The sequence below is a fragment of the Triticum dicoccoides genome, chromosome 3A (genome assembly GCF_002162155.2).
Source record: "Triticum dicoccoides isolate Atlit2015 ecotype Zavitan chromosome 3A, WEW_v2.0, whole genome shotgun sequence".
In the NCBI taxonomy this organism is placed as follows: domain Eukaryota; kingdom Viridiplantae; phylum Streptophyta; class Magnoliopsida; order Poales; family Poaceae; genus Triticum; species Triticum dicoccoides.
The window spans coordinates 372,930,555-372,946,399 of NC_041384.1; the positions used below are offsets into that span (position 1 = coordinate 372,930,555).

The 15,845-nt window shown below is 44.1% G+C and overlaps 2 protein-coding genes across 3 annotated transcripts; one reads left to right on the forward strand and one right to left on the reverse strand.

Moving 5' to 3' along the window:
• Positions 1–723: 723 nt before the first annotated feature.
• LOC119268228 (mitochondrial carrier protein CoAc1) lies at positions 724–3,665 on the forward strand. The gene is made up of 7 exons (XM_037549805.1): positions 724–1,611; positions 1,719–1,804; positions 1,924–2,131; positions 2,269–2,398; positions 2,859–3,043; positions 3,130–3,261; positions 3,359–3,665. The coding sequence occupies exons 1-7, from the start codon at positions 1,444–1,446 to the stop codon at positions 3,467–3,469; spliced, it is 1,020 nt and encodes a 339-aa protein (XP_037405702.1). The 5' UTR covers positions 724–1,443; the 3' UTR covers positions 3,470–3,665.
• A 368-nt stretch (positions 3,666–4,033) lies between these two features.
• Positions 4,034–8,611, reverse strand: LOC119268229. Of its 2 annotated transcripts, XM_037549806.1 has the most exons (5): positions 8,498–8,611; positions 7,853–8,029; positions 7,161–7,301; positions 4,764–4,949; positions 4,034–4,602 (listed from the first exon to the last, which is right to left on the reverse strand). In XM_037549806.1, the coding sequence occupies exons 2-5, from the start codon at positions 8,004–8,006 to the stop codon at positions 4,286–4,288; spliced, it is 798 nt and encodes a 265-aa protein (XP_037405703.1). In that variant the 5' UTR covers positions 8,007–8,029; positions 8,498–8,611; the 3' UTR covers positions 4,034–4,285. The 2 variants fall into 2 exon arrangements, with proteins under 2 accessions (XP_037405703.1, XP_037405704.1); XM_037549807.1 differs by lacking the exons at positions 7,161–7,301; positions 7,853–8,029; positions 8,498–8,611 and adding an exon at positions 5,240–5,458.
• Positions 8,612–15,845: the final 7,234 nt, after the last annotated feature.

Genomic DNA, 15,845 nt, shown 5'->3' on the forward strand with positions numbered 1-15,845 from the left:
TTATTCAACATTTTTCAAATACTTGTTTAACATTTTAATACTTATTCAATTTTTTGTAATACTTGTTCAACATTTTTCAAATACATATTCAACATTTTCTAATACTTATTCAACATTTTTCAAATACTTGTTCAACATTTTTAATACTTATTTAAAAAATTTAAATACTTGTTCGACATTTTTTAAATTTTTTTTTTGAATAGTGTTTATTGTATACTCCCTCCGTCCCAAAATAAGTGACTCAACTTTATACTAATATTGTCTTAAAGTTAGTGCAAAGTCGAGTCACTTAGTTTGAGACGGAGGGAGTATATATGTAGAATATTTTAAAATATAAATAAAAGTACAAAAATAAAGCAAAAAATGAGAATAGAAAACAGAAAAAAAGACCTAGAAAACAGGCCTTTGCCTCCCGCGCTGATGGGCCGAACTATCATGGGAGACGTTCCCGTTTGCTCGCGTAAGGCGATAAATAGGGGTGCCCCGACCGGACAGCCTACCCCTCATCATCATCAAAAGAAAAATGAAAAAAGAAAAAAGGACGACCGGACAGCCTAGTCTTGCCGTTGGTGTAGTGTCAACACGTAGAGTGGAGCCTCTGTTTCCCGCACGTGGGAGGGAGGCTTCGCCGGCCCATCACCGCTGCCCACGCAAGGCACCTTCTTCACTTGAGCGTTCCTTGGAATTTCCTGGAGAAGAGCTGCTCTAGCCCCCGCCCCCGCCCCCACCCCCCGCCCCGGGTTTCGGCCGAATCGATCCAAGGAAACGAATCACTGCCTACCACACCAATTCCCCCGCAGATCCTCCGCGATTGATGAGTATTCCTCCCCCACTCTCTTGGTGGAGCGACTTGGATTTGGATGCGAGGGAGCTCCCTTCTCTCCGATCTCCCCGCCCCCCGTAAACGCCTTTCGCCTCCCGCCGCCGGAGATAGTCCCATGGGCTAGGGACTCCACCTGCAGCCACCAGCGGCGGGCCGGAGCCTTTTCCGATCTGCCCGTATCCTCTTTTCGCTCTAGAAGCCCCTCAGCTGTGTTGTTGGAGCCTAGTACAGTATATCACAAGTGTTGTCAATAGTTACTCTACAGCTTCCGATTGGCCACGCGAATGCTGTGTCCGGATCCCTCTTTAGGTTGTTTATTTAACTTGGGAGGGTAAGGATTGGCTTAGTTGTGTGTGTCTTTTCGGGCGATTGTTACCCAGATTGTACTGTGCCAGCTCAGCTTCTTGTTTATCCTGGGTTATCACTTACTGTGAGTGCTGAGGAGACAAACTGAAGCTTTGATTTGTTCTTCCCATTTGGATATCCTCTATCGGGGACATATTCTTGGCAACACTCTGCTGCCCTCTAAAAGATATTCTTTGCTCTGAATTGATTTCCTTTGTGTTAATGTTACTAATAGTGGTGAGGACATATTCCCACCTGCACAGCCAGTTGGAAACATGGGTTCCTCGCAAGAATCCACATTTTCATCTGCCTCAACCGCCGCACAAGTGAATGCTTTGGGCTTACTACCTGTCTATGCCAAGGAGCTTATTGCTGGTGGTGCAGCTGGTGCATTCGCAAAGACTGCCGTCGCGCCACTTGAGAGGGTAAAGATCTTATTGCAGGTATGGATTGCTTAATCATTCAGTTCCAGTTCTGTTGCTTGTGGTGATTGCATGGGTATTTAGCTCCTTTATTAACTTAGGAGAACATGTCTGCTGTTTCTTTCTAGACAAGAACCCAAGGGTTTCAATCCCTTGGGATTGTCCAATCCTTGAGGAAGCTGTGGCAATACGAGGGAATTCGAGGTTTCTACAAGTAAGTAAAGTGGAGAAAACGCCTTATGCTCTGACTGTTGAATTCAGCGCCTTGATATTTGAGTTTTTACTGGTAAGTTCAGCATACTTATTTTGATATTTTATTTATCGTTTATGCAGAGGAAATGGTGCGAGTGTGCTTCGGATTGTTCCATATGCAGCATTGCATTACATGACATATGAGCAGTATAGGTGCTGGATACTGAATAATGCGCCATCAGTGGGTACAGGACCTGTGGTTGATCTGTTCGCTGGCTCAGCTGCTGGCGGAACTGCAGTTCTGTGTACCTACCCTTTAGACTTGGCTAGGACCAAGCTGGCATACCAGGTATGTACTACCGTGCTGATCATTGCTTTTCTTTTTTGTATATGTAATAAAGAGTCTCCTTCAATGGAAGTGATATTGGACTAATTTCTTGATCTTCACATTGGCTCGTGGTTATTCTTATTAATTTGCTTCACTAGGTTTCAAATGTAGCCCAACCTGTCAATTCATTGGGAAATTTTGGCCGCCAACCAGTATATAATGGTGTAAAGGATGTTTTTAAAACTGTTTACAAGGAAGGAGGTGTACGATCTTTGTACCGTGGGATAGGTATGTCAAGGCTATCAACTTGCGAAATCATGTCTCTTATAGCCTACTCAATCGGTATCACTTCAGCTAATGTTCCATACTTGCAAAGCTTTTATGTTGTAACAAGGGTGCTATAAATAAAGTTCAGGTTAATGCTTGGAATGCATATGCAACTCTATCTCATCCATATCTGGTATCACTAATTAATACTGCCACGCACTGGCATAGTGGTATTAGGTGACCCTAAAAGCAATTGCGAGGACTCAATATATGAGAGTAGTTTATGATGGACTAACACATGAATATTCTGAAAAATATATTTGAAATTACATACATTACTGTGTCCAACCCTGATCGGTATTTGAAACTATGTACCACTTAGTACTCTACATGTGAAAAATCATGTATTTAAATGTTATGTGAAACTCATCTGGGCCATAGCATTACACTGCATGACAATCGAATTTCTATTATCTGTCAGGCCCAACCTTGATCGGTATTCTTCCATACGCGGGTCTGAAATTTTACATATATGAGGACCTAAAATCTCGTGTTCCCGAAGATTACAAGAGATCTGTTATATTGAAGCTCTCTTGTGGGGCTTTGGCTGGTCTTTTTGGACAAACCCTCACTTATCCACTGGATGTTGTCCGAAGGCAAATGCAGGTATAATTCACATTGTAGTCATGATAATCTATGGATTGTAAGTTCGATTGCAATTCTGATTAGCTTCTCTGCTGTCATATGTTCAGGTTCAGAACAAGCAGCCCCAGAATGCAAATGATGCCTTCCGCATAAGAGGAACATTTCAGGGTCTCTTTCTTATCATTCGGTGCCAGGGGTGGAGACAACTGTTCGCTGGCTTGAGCCTTAATTATGTCAAGGTAATTGAGGATTAGAAGTGGCAGATATCGTATACTCTCACTTTTTCTTGAATTGTATCTTAAATGTGTAACTTCTCTAAAAATCGATCCATTTCAGGTTGTCCCTTCAGTTGCTATTGGTTTCACGACATATGACATGATGAAAAATTTGCTGGGAGTACCTCCACGCGAGAAAGCTCATCCGTTGACTGGTAACAGCAACAAATGAAGCAACATCGACCTATTTGCGTTGTGGGTCTCATTTGTAAGCTATGTTGCATATGATGGTCTTAATAGCAACTTAACTGTTACATTTGTAAGAATGACAGCCCAGTTGAGCATATGAGCTGCTCCAGACTTGGATATGATTGTATACTGATTGTGCTTCTTGAATAATTGAATTGATAAATCATTTTATTTGTGATTGCCTTGCATCGGCAATACAATAGTAAAAATGTACAGTACTACTAGTTTTGAGCTGCGTTGTCGAACCATTCGCGCATCCGCTGTCCCATAAATTGTATTTCTGACATAGGTCAGCAAAAATGAAAAGGTGAACCCTGGCTACCATCAAGTTTACGAATCAGTTCCCTATTGCCTCGTTTGGCTCAAATCTTCTCATTGGCATCGCAAGGTTCACATGAAGATCTTTCTCTTCTTCGTTTTGGCAAGTTTTTTTTTCCCTTTCTTTCTGTTTGTGCATGTGAAAATCATGTTATCTACAGCATAGAACCAGAACTTGAGTGCATCGTTAAGTAACATCATATTAACCAAGAGAAATTACACTGAAGCCTTGAAAAAGAAATTGAATTAAATCCTTCCATTCGCATAAATAGGATCAAATCCATGAGTGACAATAATTACACAAAAATGAAACACATTTTTTGTTGTTGCATCCATCAACATTAAGGACAATCCCAAAATGAAACAAATCTCAAAAGAACACACAAGTGCAAACTGTACATCATCCATCCACAGCCACCCCACATGCGGACCATTCAGTTTTGATGAAGACAAATGGATAAATCCGGCAGCTGACACGGAACTAGTCTTTCTTCTTGTCAGCTGGGGAGCAGAACCTCTCAAAGATCATGGCGAAGAATCCAAGGAAGTCGATTCGGTTCTTGGGGTTGTCTTTCTCCACCTCCCGTTTTTCTTCTTGAGCTGGAGCGTCAGTTTCGGCAGCAGCCTCGACTGGAACTTGAGTTTCATCCCCGGTTGTTTCCTGCTGCTGCACAGCTGCCACAACAGCCTGAATTTCTTCCACGGCCTGGTCTAGGATGTTTGAGTCTTGGGTCTTGTCGGCAGAGGTCTCGCCTTCTTTTGTCTTGTCCTCGGCCTCCGGTTCTTTCTCTTTGGATTCTGTATAGTAAATAAATCAAAGATGACCCAAATCGTCAAAACATTACTAGTACTAGTATTAGAGAAGTTTGATGATGCAGCAACAAACCAAGTACTTGTCAGGAAATATCTTGTTACTCCTAATTGTACAAATTAGACTTGCATGGATCAAAAGTTTTTACCACGTTTTCCCAGATGTAAAACCTCAGCAACTTTCTCCATGACTTCTGGGTGGTTCTTAACCTTGTCGAGGACCGAATTGACTTTCTCCATCACATCAGGGTTGCTTTTCACCTTGTCTTTCGCCTTGTCGAGCATTGAACTTAAGGCATCCATGTCCTTCTGTCCTTGTTCTTCACTTCCTTGACCTGAAGAAATTAACTAGTGTTGAGAGACTATACTTGGCATTTCAACCACAAAAACTTTGGTATTATCCATTTGATGTCATGCCATCAAGAAACTGTAAAGCCCAAAGTTTGCATATGGACGAGACGGATCTTAATATAGTAGTTAGAGAAACATTAGGAAACTTTGGTAAATCGGATCTCTCAACAAGATGAAAGAGATTGAGAGACAGAAGCTTATCTAGTATAGGTATAGTATAGTATAGGCTGAATCAATCAAACTACTAGTGAAGAGGAGGAAGAAAGAGCCTTACCAGTTGGAATCTTGAGATTTGAGAAGGTTGCAATAAATGGGGAAAGCTAAGGAGACAGAAGGAAGCCGAAAAGCACGACCTAATAATTTGTAGGTATGAGGAGCTCAGGAATCCTGGGTTTGGATCTCCGAGTCAGGGCTGTAGCGGAGCTCCTTGATCTAGATCAAGAGAAGCAGGCTAATGTTTTGGGCTGGGCACTATATATACAGGAGAAGAGTGCCGAAGTGCTCTAGTAGTATGGTAGGGCAGGGCGGGGCAGGAAGGTGACAGCTAAATACACTACTTCTCACACACTGGCAAATTGCAAGCATTGATTGATTCTAGTATAGTGGTTGGTGGCAATTACTGCTCGCTCGCACGATGCAGAATTTTTTGCATCATATATACAGAGTGTCATTTGGTCCAACTGGGTCAAATAAAATACGTACGTACTCATCAAGGTTCTGTCTTTTTAACAATATAATATATTAAATACAGTAATACTCACTCCGTTCCTAAATATTTGTCTTTCTAGAGATTTCAACAAGTGACTACATACAAAGCAAAATGAGTGAATCTACACTCTAAAATATGCCTATATACATCCGTATGTGGTAGTCCATTTGAAATATCTAAAAGACAAATATTTAGGAACGGAGGGAGTATATTTCTACATTTGTTTTACTTGATCCGCGGACATAAGAATATACGGCGTAACAGTTGGACCTTCCTGCCCTGCGTTGTTCAGGAGTTTTGTTTCTGTTTCCATGCTGGCCGAATTAAGGATTTGGTTGCACGTACAATATGCGTGTGTATCAAGGTCAACTACTCCATCTGGCACCGGCACATGGACGCCAGCTACGACGACACAGCAACAACATTGGATCCTTGAGCTGTAAACTGCCTCTTCATCAGAATATTATTGGAAAGAAAGAAAAAAAAAACATCCGACAAAGTCTCTGCTCACAATCAGGGATGTTCTGAATAGTAGTATTTTAGCCTATAAACATCGCTTCTTTGCGATTTCGGATCACGAGTGGCCCTCTATTCTATTCTATGGAGAAAACACAAGCTGGAAAACGCTAGTATCAGCTACTCCAGCGTCCTGCACAGCACAATCATTGTGCACAAAGTTACTTTTCCTTGGAAGTAAAGCTAAAGACAGGCCGCCAAAAAATAGCTATGAAATGCTCAAAACTAAACTCTAGTTTGATGCTTGGGCCGGGCCGGGCCGGGCCGCCGAAATAGTAACCTTTCAAGCCATCATTTGGATCAAGTTTTAACATAATATTCATATTTATTAAGTCACAGTATCAAACATCCAAAACTCAAATTTCAGTTTGTTTGATTGTTGCGCAGGTTCAAATAAACATGGTACCGTTAGAAAAAAACAACATGCATAGTGTGATATAAATCTCACATGATCCATTCGCATGACCTGAATCAACCTACTCTGGGAATCATGGATGGAATTAACTTGTGCAATCACTACCTGTTACGTCTCCCTTTTGTAATTAATCACATGCCTCGTTGATTTCCTTCTAAGGCCATATCAGAAAAGGATATCTCACCTATACACAGACTAGCGTTTCCCCCCATTTTCCTATGCGTTTTATGCTTAAGAAAGCGCAGAGTGAAGCAAACATCTATGTTCAAGTATCTACTTCTGCAACATAAAAAAGAGAGCATGTACTGCCTCCTGAGTGATGTACAGTATTTTTCTGCATTTTCCCTAAACGTCTGTCTCAGTTTATAACTGTTTTTGACCTAATTGGAAGGTGAAAGCTGAGCTGAATCATATATAGGAGTATATATTTTTCCATGTGAAATGGTCAAACAGAATCAACAGAAGGTGACAGCAATCGCAAGGAAATTTGCGATATTTGCAGGTCTCGGAAATTTCCGTTTCAAGTGGCCCCGAATTGAATATTACTGTATGTACCTAGTTCCTTCGACAGGCTCGTTTCTGAATGGCCTCCAACATCCTCCTTGGCTTTCTCAAGAATGCCTGAGCCCGTCTCCAAGATTGCTTCAATGCCGGCGTTCACATCCTCTTGAACCTTTGCTGCCCTCTCTTCAGCGTCTGTAGATGAGGCCCGAAGGTCAGGCAGGAGGAAATTATTAAGGTTACATGTAGCCAACTGTCTGTCAAGACTTGGGACAGCCAATTTGGGAGAAATGTGCAATGCATTAAAAATTCTGAGAGCTAATACGAAAATTCTTAAATTACATCATTTCAACTCTGAAAATTTATGGTTTGATTAAGTATTGCTGTTATATCCACCATCCAGCTGTCAGGTTGATGTCAGTGTCAAAAATGTTCTTCTTCTGGCCTAAACGCAAATCTCCTTTTCAGAATAAGTATTTCTGTTTTCTGAACCTATTTATTCATCAGAAAAATAAAAGGATACATTAGCGATTCTATTTTCATTTATTTGACTCACGAGATATCTTTTACTGAACTGACCATGGGATTTGAGCAACCAAAAATACTCCTAGTGCCTGTGTCGATCAGAACTCTACTGCTATCGGTTAAGTACTTGTTATGACAAACACTATGAACGGTTCAAGAACTGAGATGAAGAAGAGGTTTGCTGGAAGCCGGAAAGGCATTCTTGAAACGAAATGACTAACCATTCTTGGCTGATTTGATGCTTCCTGCAAGGGCACCAAACCCACCCTTGGCGCGATCGAAGAAGTCGTTCTTCCCACGGCTATCTTTGTCCTTCTTGGGCGATGATGCATCGGTGTTTTTCACTTTCTTGGAATTCTTGCGCTGGAAAAACATTTCGTTCTGTGCTTCCTCTTACACTGCAAGAATTGGTGTAGGAAAAAGCATGTAAAAAACAACATACCGCCTGCAGCGTGCTCAAGAATGCTAAATGCTACAGTAATTTGTATTGATTTGCTAGTCCATTATTCTGAATAGCTTGTGTCTTAAAAGGTGGTACAGGATGAAAACAGGAATCTCCTTGTAGTAGCTAGCTTAGTTTTGAATTTTGAAGCAATCCATGGTTGTCCTCCTCCTCGAAAAAAAATTTGGTTGTCCTGATCTGTATTGCCTCATGTACCAACCAGGTCCGTTCATGGTTACTGAAATTTGAGGAGAGGGGGACCCAAGGAAAATGCGCCAAGGCTCGAGAGTCGAGAAAAGATAACAACAAGCAAAAATGATCCGTCCATCTAACCACCTATATAACTCATTAACACCCATCTAATCATTCCAAAAGGCGCTAGAAACAAAGGAGAAAAAGAAAAGGAAAGGAGGAGATATCTTACCTAGTTTCCTGGGTAGGATGAGAAAATGGAGAGGAGCTGCAGCAGAGCAGAGGAGAAGAGGGACAGGGTGAGGGGATGGATATGCAGAGGAATAAAATGCTCCTCCCTTTATGGCTTCCAGCATGGAGTCGTTGCTGCTTCAATTCCATCGGATCCGGGCGCCCCAACCCGCAACCCTCAGCTTCAAATTTCTTGGTCTTTCCTGGCTAAAACTTATGAAACTGGCCATTGCATTTCTTTACTAAACCAGCAACACGAGATCAAAACGCGGTTACTAATTTATATGGCTCCTGTGTTGACTTAGCCAGCGCAACCATGTTTATCGGCGAGTGATGAACACGTGTATGTGTACAGGATTTGCAGGTAACAGAAAAATGTAAGTTGAGGCTGAAGTGCTGCACAAGGAGTCTCCTTAGCCTATCTCGTGCACTCACTTTAGCGTGTACGTCGCAACACACGCAGACTTGAAGCAAATAGTTTTGTCCGAGTCTTGGTGGATGGATGGTTTGGATACCCGTCGCTATAACGGACCCGAGCTCCAATTTGCTACTGTATGTATGTAGGATGTTTCTTCTTCAGACAAAATCTTCTGCGATTTGTCTTGCTTGTTTTTTAAAAAAAAATCGGAAACATCCTAGCAAACGTATTGTGCGACAAGTAGCGTCTGAAAAACTGAAAGAAATGGACATGCTTTTATTTGGACCCATATACATATATTGTTGAAAGAAGAAGAGATTAACCGCAGATACGTACGGTACTGATCGGACCAACACGTGTTCTCTCGCGCATTGAAGCGTTCCCTGTGACTGAGGGCATGTGGTTATCAACAACGTATTTGACGGTCACACTCATCTGGTCGGTCTCGATATTTTTCCCCGTTGTGAGACGCATGTACTCCATTTGCATTCGCAGTGGTTGCCAACCTCCCAAGATGTACGAGTTGACCGTGTTTTTTCTTTGATAAAAAGAATGTACCGAGAAGATATCAATTACACCCGACCCGTACACCGTGCACCGGCATGACCCAAGAGCATCAAGGAAGGATGCACATAGTCAAATTATTACCAGATTAAGGGGGGAAAAGATCAACAAAGCAACTGCACCAAACGACAACAACACTTATCAATGATGGCAACCTAGGTAACATAATAGGTGCTCCAACAACAACGTTTTCGAAACAAAGTATGAGCGCCATCGTCGCTGGACCCAACCACTGCGTCACATTATGGATTTTTATCCCAGAGAGGAATCTGAGTAAACTCTCATGTAATGTCTTCAACAAGGGAATGTCGTGTGAATAACGCCATTGCGAGGTTCAACCAATGAAAGTCATACATAGAGGTGTTTTCACTCCTGGAACTCGAGTCCCTGCACTCAAAAACACCTAACTAATGTCACCCTGTGCTGCCACCACATGTCGATCCATCACCACATAGCCACCCAAATGCACAGTCCTAATGAATGTAACATACGGGAACATTTGGTTCCTGTGTGTATATACACCCTATTGGCAAATACAAAAGAAGTCAACAAAATTAGAAACTTTTTTCGATATAAACTTGACATTTTGTTGTATTCATATAAAATGTTGGGCAAAGAAAACTAAAAGATCCATGGTATTGTTGGTGGGAAAAAGCAAAATCAACACTTCTTGTTCTGAGAAATTTTTTTGCCCTGAAGTCGACGGGAATTTTTTCCTTCACAGAACATTCTATACGAGTGCAACAGAAGGTAATGTTTATTTGAAAAAAAATGAAGAAACACAGTAGGTTCACACGTAGCCAGATGATCCGGACAAGGGGGCGGATCGTCCGGGTTGGGATCCAGATGATCCGGACTCAAAAAAATTGGGAGAAGATTTTTTTTGGTGGATTGGGAAAGGTGGATTTCGTGGTGGGGAGGGTTGTACAAAGGCTAGACAACACTTGCCAAACAAGAAATTCGTGGATCCAAATCAACAAAATGTCATCAAAACCGATAAATTGCAAGAATTGGTATGGCTATTTTTGGTGAGGATTTTTTAAATTTGGTAAAAAGAAAACAAAATTGGCTAGAAAATGAAGGGGGAGATCTCCAAGATGTGAACAACACTGCTCTGATCCAAGATGATGTAGGGTATAAATCCTAGGTGGCCTAATCTTTCATAACTTGAAGGGGGAATCAAGAGGAACACACAAACACAAGGGGAAACACTCAAAGACAAGTCGAATCACAAGTCCACTAGATAAGCAAACACATGAGATCCACAAGAGTCCAATTAGGTGAAATAGGAACAAGGTAAGGTTCATCTCAAATCCAAGCGGAGATGAGGGCATAGCAATCGTATGATGGGGATTCTTCTCCACAAGAGGAGGTCTTGATGATCCATTAGGGATTCTTCTCCAAAGGAGGCCTTGATATCCAAAGGAGAGGGGTAGATATGATCAAAGCTCTCTCTAGTTCTTCATCTATGCTTTGCTCCCATCCAAGTTTGGCCTTGCACCTTATCTTCTTCATAGCCGTTTCCTTGGCACCAAAGCATGAAATGAGTCTCCACTTGAGGTACTAGCCATGTCTAATGTGAGTAGGGAGCTCAAAGAGGAGAGAGGTAACCGCCGTTTTGATAGCTCTTGCACGGGCTCTAGTCATTGGTCCAATTGGTGCTTGGAGCAATTGTGGTGTATCCATGGGGACGACTGTAGGGTGCTCCGCACCATCTCCCCCCATTGGGAAATATCCTCTCTTGGACCTTGATCTTCATCACCATGATAAGGGGCCAAGTTGGTGATGTTGAATGTGTCGCTAACAACGTACTTGTCGACCGGTATGTTTATCTTGTAAGCGCTGTTGTTGATGTGCTGTAACACCTTGAATGGACCGTATGCTCGAGGTAGAAGCTTGGACTTGCGTTCATGGGGGAAGCAATCCTTGCGAAGGTGAAGGCATAAGAGATCTCCGGGGTTGAATACCACCAACTTCTTGGTTGTGTTGATCTTGGAGGCGTGCCAGTTCACTTGACGCTCTATTGTGAGTCTTGCGTCTACGTGCATCTTCATCATGTATGTGGCACATGCACTCGCATCCATGTTGGAGAGGAAGTGGGAGAATGTCCAATGGGGATAAAGGGTTGAAGCCGTACAACACTTCAAATGGGGACTTGTTCGTACTCATGTGTCTCGTGCCATTGTAGGCGAACTCGGCGATGGGAAAGCACTCCTCCCACTCCTTGATGTTCTTCTTTATGAGCACGTGAAGAATTGTAGATAACATTCAGTTGACCACCTTGGTTTGGCCATCGGTTTGAGGGTGATAGGCCAAAGAGAACATGAGCTTGATTCTAAGTTTGGCGCATAGGCCCTTCCAAAAGTAGCTCAAGAACTTGATGTCACGGTCGAAGACAATCATCTTTGGCCTCCATGAAGATGCAATATTTCCCTAAAAAGATATTTGCAACATGTGAAGCATCGTCTACTTTGTTGCATGGAATGAAACGTGCCATTTTAGAGAAGCAATCCACAACGACAAATATTGGGTCTTTTCCATTTCTAGTCTGATACGTCTCCAACGTATCTATATTTTTTATTGTTCCATTGTAACACCCATGATGCGGCTATATCTCCCATGTGTCGGAGCACGACTTAGAGGCATAACCGCATGGTAGGCATGTCGCAAGAGGGGTAATCTTTACACATCCCATGTACTGAAAAAGAAAGGGATAAAGAGTTGGCTTATAATCGCCACTTCACACAATACATAAATATAGCATTACACATCCAGAATACAATTAAGGTCCGACAACGGAACCAAATAAAGAAAGAGAACCCCTAATGCTAGATCCCCGACTGTCTCAACTGGGCTCCTCTACTGATCGAAAGGAAACAAAACAACACAACGAACACGATCTTCATCGAGCTCCCACTTGAGCTCAGCTGCGTCATCTGCACTGGTATCAACGGCACCTGCAACTGGTTTTGGAAGTAATCTATGAGTCACGGGGACTCAGCAATCTCACACCCACGAGATCAAGACTATTTAAGCTTATGGGTAGGAAAGGATAGTGAGGTGGAGCTGCAGCAAGCACTAGCATATATGGTGGCTAACATACGCAAATAAGAGCGAGAAGAGAAGCAAAGCACGGTCGAGGAGCTAAAATGATCAAGAAGTGATCCTGAAACTACCTACGTTCAAGCATAACACGAGACCGTGTTCTCTTCCCAGACTCCGCCGAAAAGAGACCATCACGGCTAGACACGCGGTTGATGCATTTTAATTAGGTTAAGTGTCAAGTTATCTACAACCGGACATTAACAAATTCCCATCTGCCCATAATTGTGGGCACGACTTTCGAAAGTTCAAAACCTTGCAGGGGTGTCCCAACTTAGCCCATCACAAGCTCTCACGGTCAACGAAGGATATTCCTTCTCCCAGGAAGACCCGATCAGACTTGGAATCCCAGTTACAAGACATTTCGACAATGGTAAAACAAGACCAGCAAAGCCGCCCGATGCGCCGACATCCTGATAGGAGCTGCACATATCTCATTCTCAGGGCAACACCGGATGAGCGCTCCGTACAACTAAAAACCAGCCCTCGAGTTTCCCCGAGGTGGCACTGCAAAGGACTCCAGTTCGGACCAACACTTAGAGAAGCACTGGCCCGGGGGGGTTAAAATAAAGATGACCCTTGAGTCTGCAGAACCCAAGGGAAGGTGATAGGTTGTTAGTGCAAATGTAAAACCAAGGTTGGGCCTTGCTGGAGGAGTTTTATTCAAAGCGAACTGTTAAGGGGTCCCCATAACACCCAACCATGTAAGGAACGCAAAATCAAGGAACATAACACCGGTATGACGGAAACTATGGCGACAAGAGTGGAACAAAACACCAGGCATAAGGCCGAGCCTTCCACCCTTTACCAAGTATATAGATGCGTTAAATAAATAAGAGATAATAATGATATCCCAACATATCCATGTTCCAACATGGAACAAACTTCATCTTCACCTGCAACTAACAACGCTATAAGAGGGGCTGAGCAAAAGCGGTAACATAGCCAAACAACGGTTTGCTAGGAAAAGGTGGGTAAGAGGCTTGACATGGCAATATGGGAGGCATGATATAGCAAGTGGTAGGTATCACAGCATAGCAAAAGTACGAGCAACTAGCAAGCAAAGATAGAAGTGATTTCGAGGGTATGATCATCTTGCCTCAGATCCCGATAGGAAGAAGAACGAGTCCATGAAGAAGACACACAAACGTAGTCGAACGGATCCTCGCAAACGCGACGTTCTCGGAACTAACCCGAAGAAGCAACACCGGAAAGAAGCAAACAACATAGTAAACAACCAACACATAAACATGGCATGATGCACAACCAAGTATGATGCATGTCCGGTTTAATGAGGCATGGCATGGCAATATGCACAAACAATCCTACAAATTAAGAGGAGCTCAATATGCAACGAGTTGCATATTGACGGAACACCACATCAATTATTTAGTTATCTCTCGTTTATGTACTCAACAATATTAAAGGTTGTTAAACATGGCAAGAGGTGAAGCATAAGAAAACTACCTATCTAGGCAAGTTTAAATGAGGCCGAAACAACAAGCAACAAATCGGAAAATCCTCATATGCAATTTATGGATTTGGTACTGTTCTGCCCTAAACCATATTTTAGAGTTGTTAAACATGCAAAGCAAGTACACCATGTTAAACTAGGCATTTTTCTACCCCATTTACATATAAAGTTTATTAAATTTAGAGCTACAGTAATTTAGTTATGAATTAAATCATTTTAGCATGGCATAGGAGGAAAATGAACAAACAGCAAGTTTAAACATTTTTAACATGGATGAAAGTTGCAAATTATTAATCTACACAAAATTCTAAGCATTTTATAAAGTTTAATTAATTCCGATGCATGGTTATTTAGACGTGAGCATCTTAAAATGATGGCAATATTCTGTAATTATGCATGCACCAGATATAAGGAAAAATGCCAGCGGGAAAAAATGTAGTCGGGCCGAAACTAAGCAGAGGCCCAACATTAAGGAAAAAAAGGAGGGCGTTGGGGTTCTCACCAGGCCTCATGGGACTTTTCCCGGCCGGTGGAGAGAGACCGGAAAGGGGCGCGCTGGGCCAGAAGCGCGCTTGTGGCCCGAGAACAGAGAAGGGCCGGCTCGGGGCGACGCAGTCAACGGGCACAGGTGCTGCTTGTCCTCCTCTGCTCTAACGAAACAGAGGAGCGGCACAGCAAGGGATGCGGGGCACAGGGAGGGCGTGAACTCCGGCTCCTCGACGCGAAGGTCACCGGCGGCGACGGAGCTTGGCGAGGCGGCGACCGGGGCGACTCCGGCGGGCGATGCGGTCAACGGGGATGAGCAGCGAGCTGGAGGGGGGCTGCGCGCGTTCCAGGAAGAAAAGTGAGGAGGCCATGGCGTTCCTGGCAACTTACTCCGGCGAGGCAGAACTGACAAGGCAGCGGCGCGAGGAGGTTGAGGAGGAGCTCGGGGCTACGCTACTGCTGCGACGAGGGAGGAGCACGGCGCAGGGGCTCCGAGGACGAGCGTGCTGTGGGACGAGAGGCTGCAGGCGTGGGGCTTCTGCTCGCCGGTGGCAGCGTGAAACCGAGGACGACGAACGATGGCTTGGTGGCGTTGGCGCTCCTGCAGGCGTTCCTGGCAACGGTGCGGGGAAGATGAGGCCGGCAGGATCCTTGGGGTCGTCCATGGTCGACTCTGCTACGAGGGAAAACGAGAGGCCTGCATGAGAGAGAGACCAGAGAAGAGAGGGAGACGGGAAGAAAACAGGAAGGTAGGGGACGGCCTGGTCGGTGACTTTGGTCGCCGGCGGGAGAAGTGGCTCGGGGTCGAGGACCATCTTCTGGCTCGAGGCAGGGAAGGATGGGATGATCGAGGCGGTGAACTTGGCGGGGCTTTGGGTCCAAGACGAAGAGGGAGAAGATGCGCCGGTCTTGGCGCTCCTGGGCTAGGACTTGACGCGGGAACGGAGCAGGGACGTCGAGGCGCGCGCGCTGGAGAGGAGATGGAGGCCGACGGGGTCGCAGATCATGTCGGAGGAGCTTGTCTCCCTCTCGGACATGGTGTTGGTGGAGGAGGTTACAGGAGCATGAGGATGGATTACCTGGCGGCGGCAGAGAAAGGAAGGGGGGAGGGGGAAGAGGGAACCCTAGGCGAGAGCCAGGGCTATATAGGGGTGCGGGTGCCGTGGTGCCCTTGTGTCCATGGCGTGCGTGGAAAGAGAGGGAGCGAGGTAGAAGAAAAGGTGGGTACGGTTCGGGCTTGGCCGCTGACGCGGGGGACCCGCATGTCCACGTGGGTCGAGTGGGAGAGAGGGGTGTGCGGCGTTT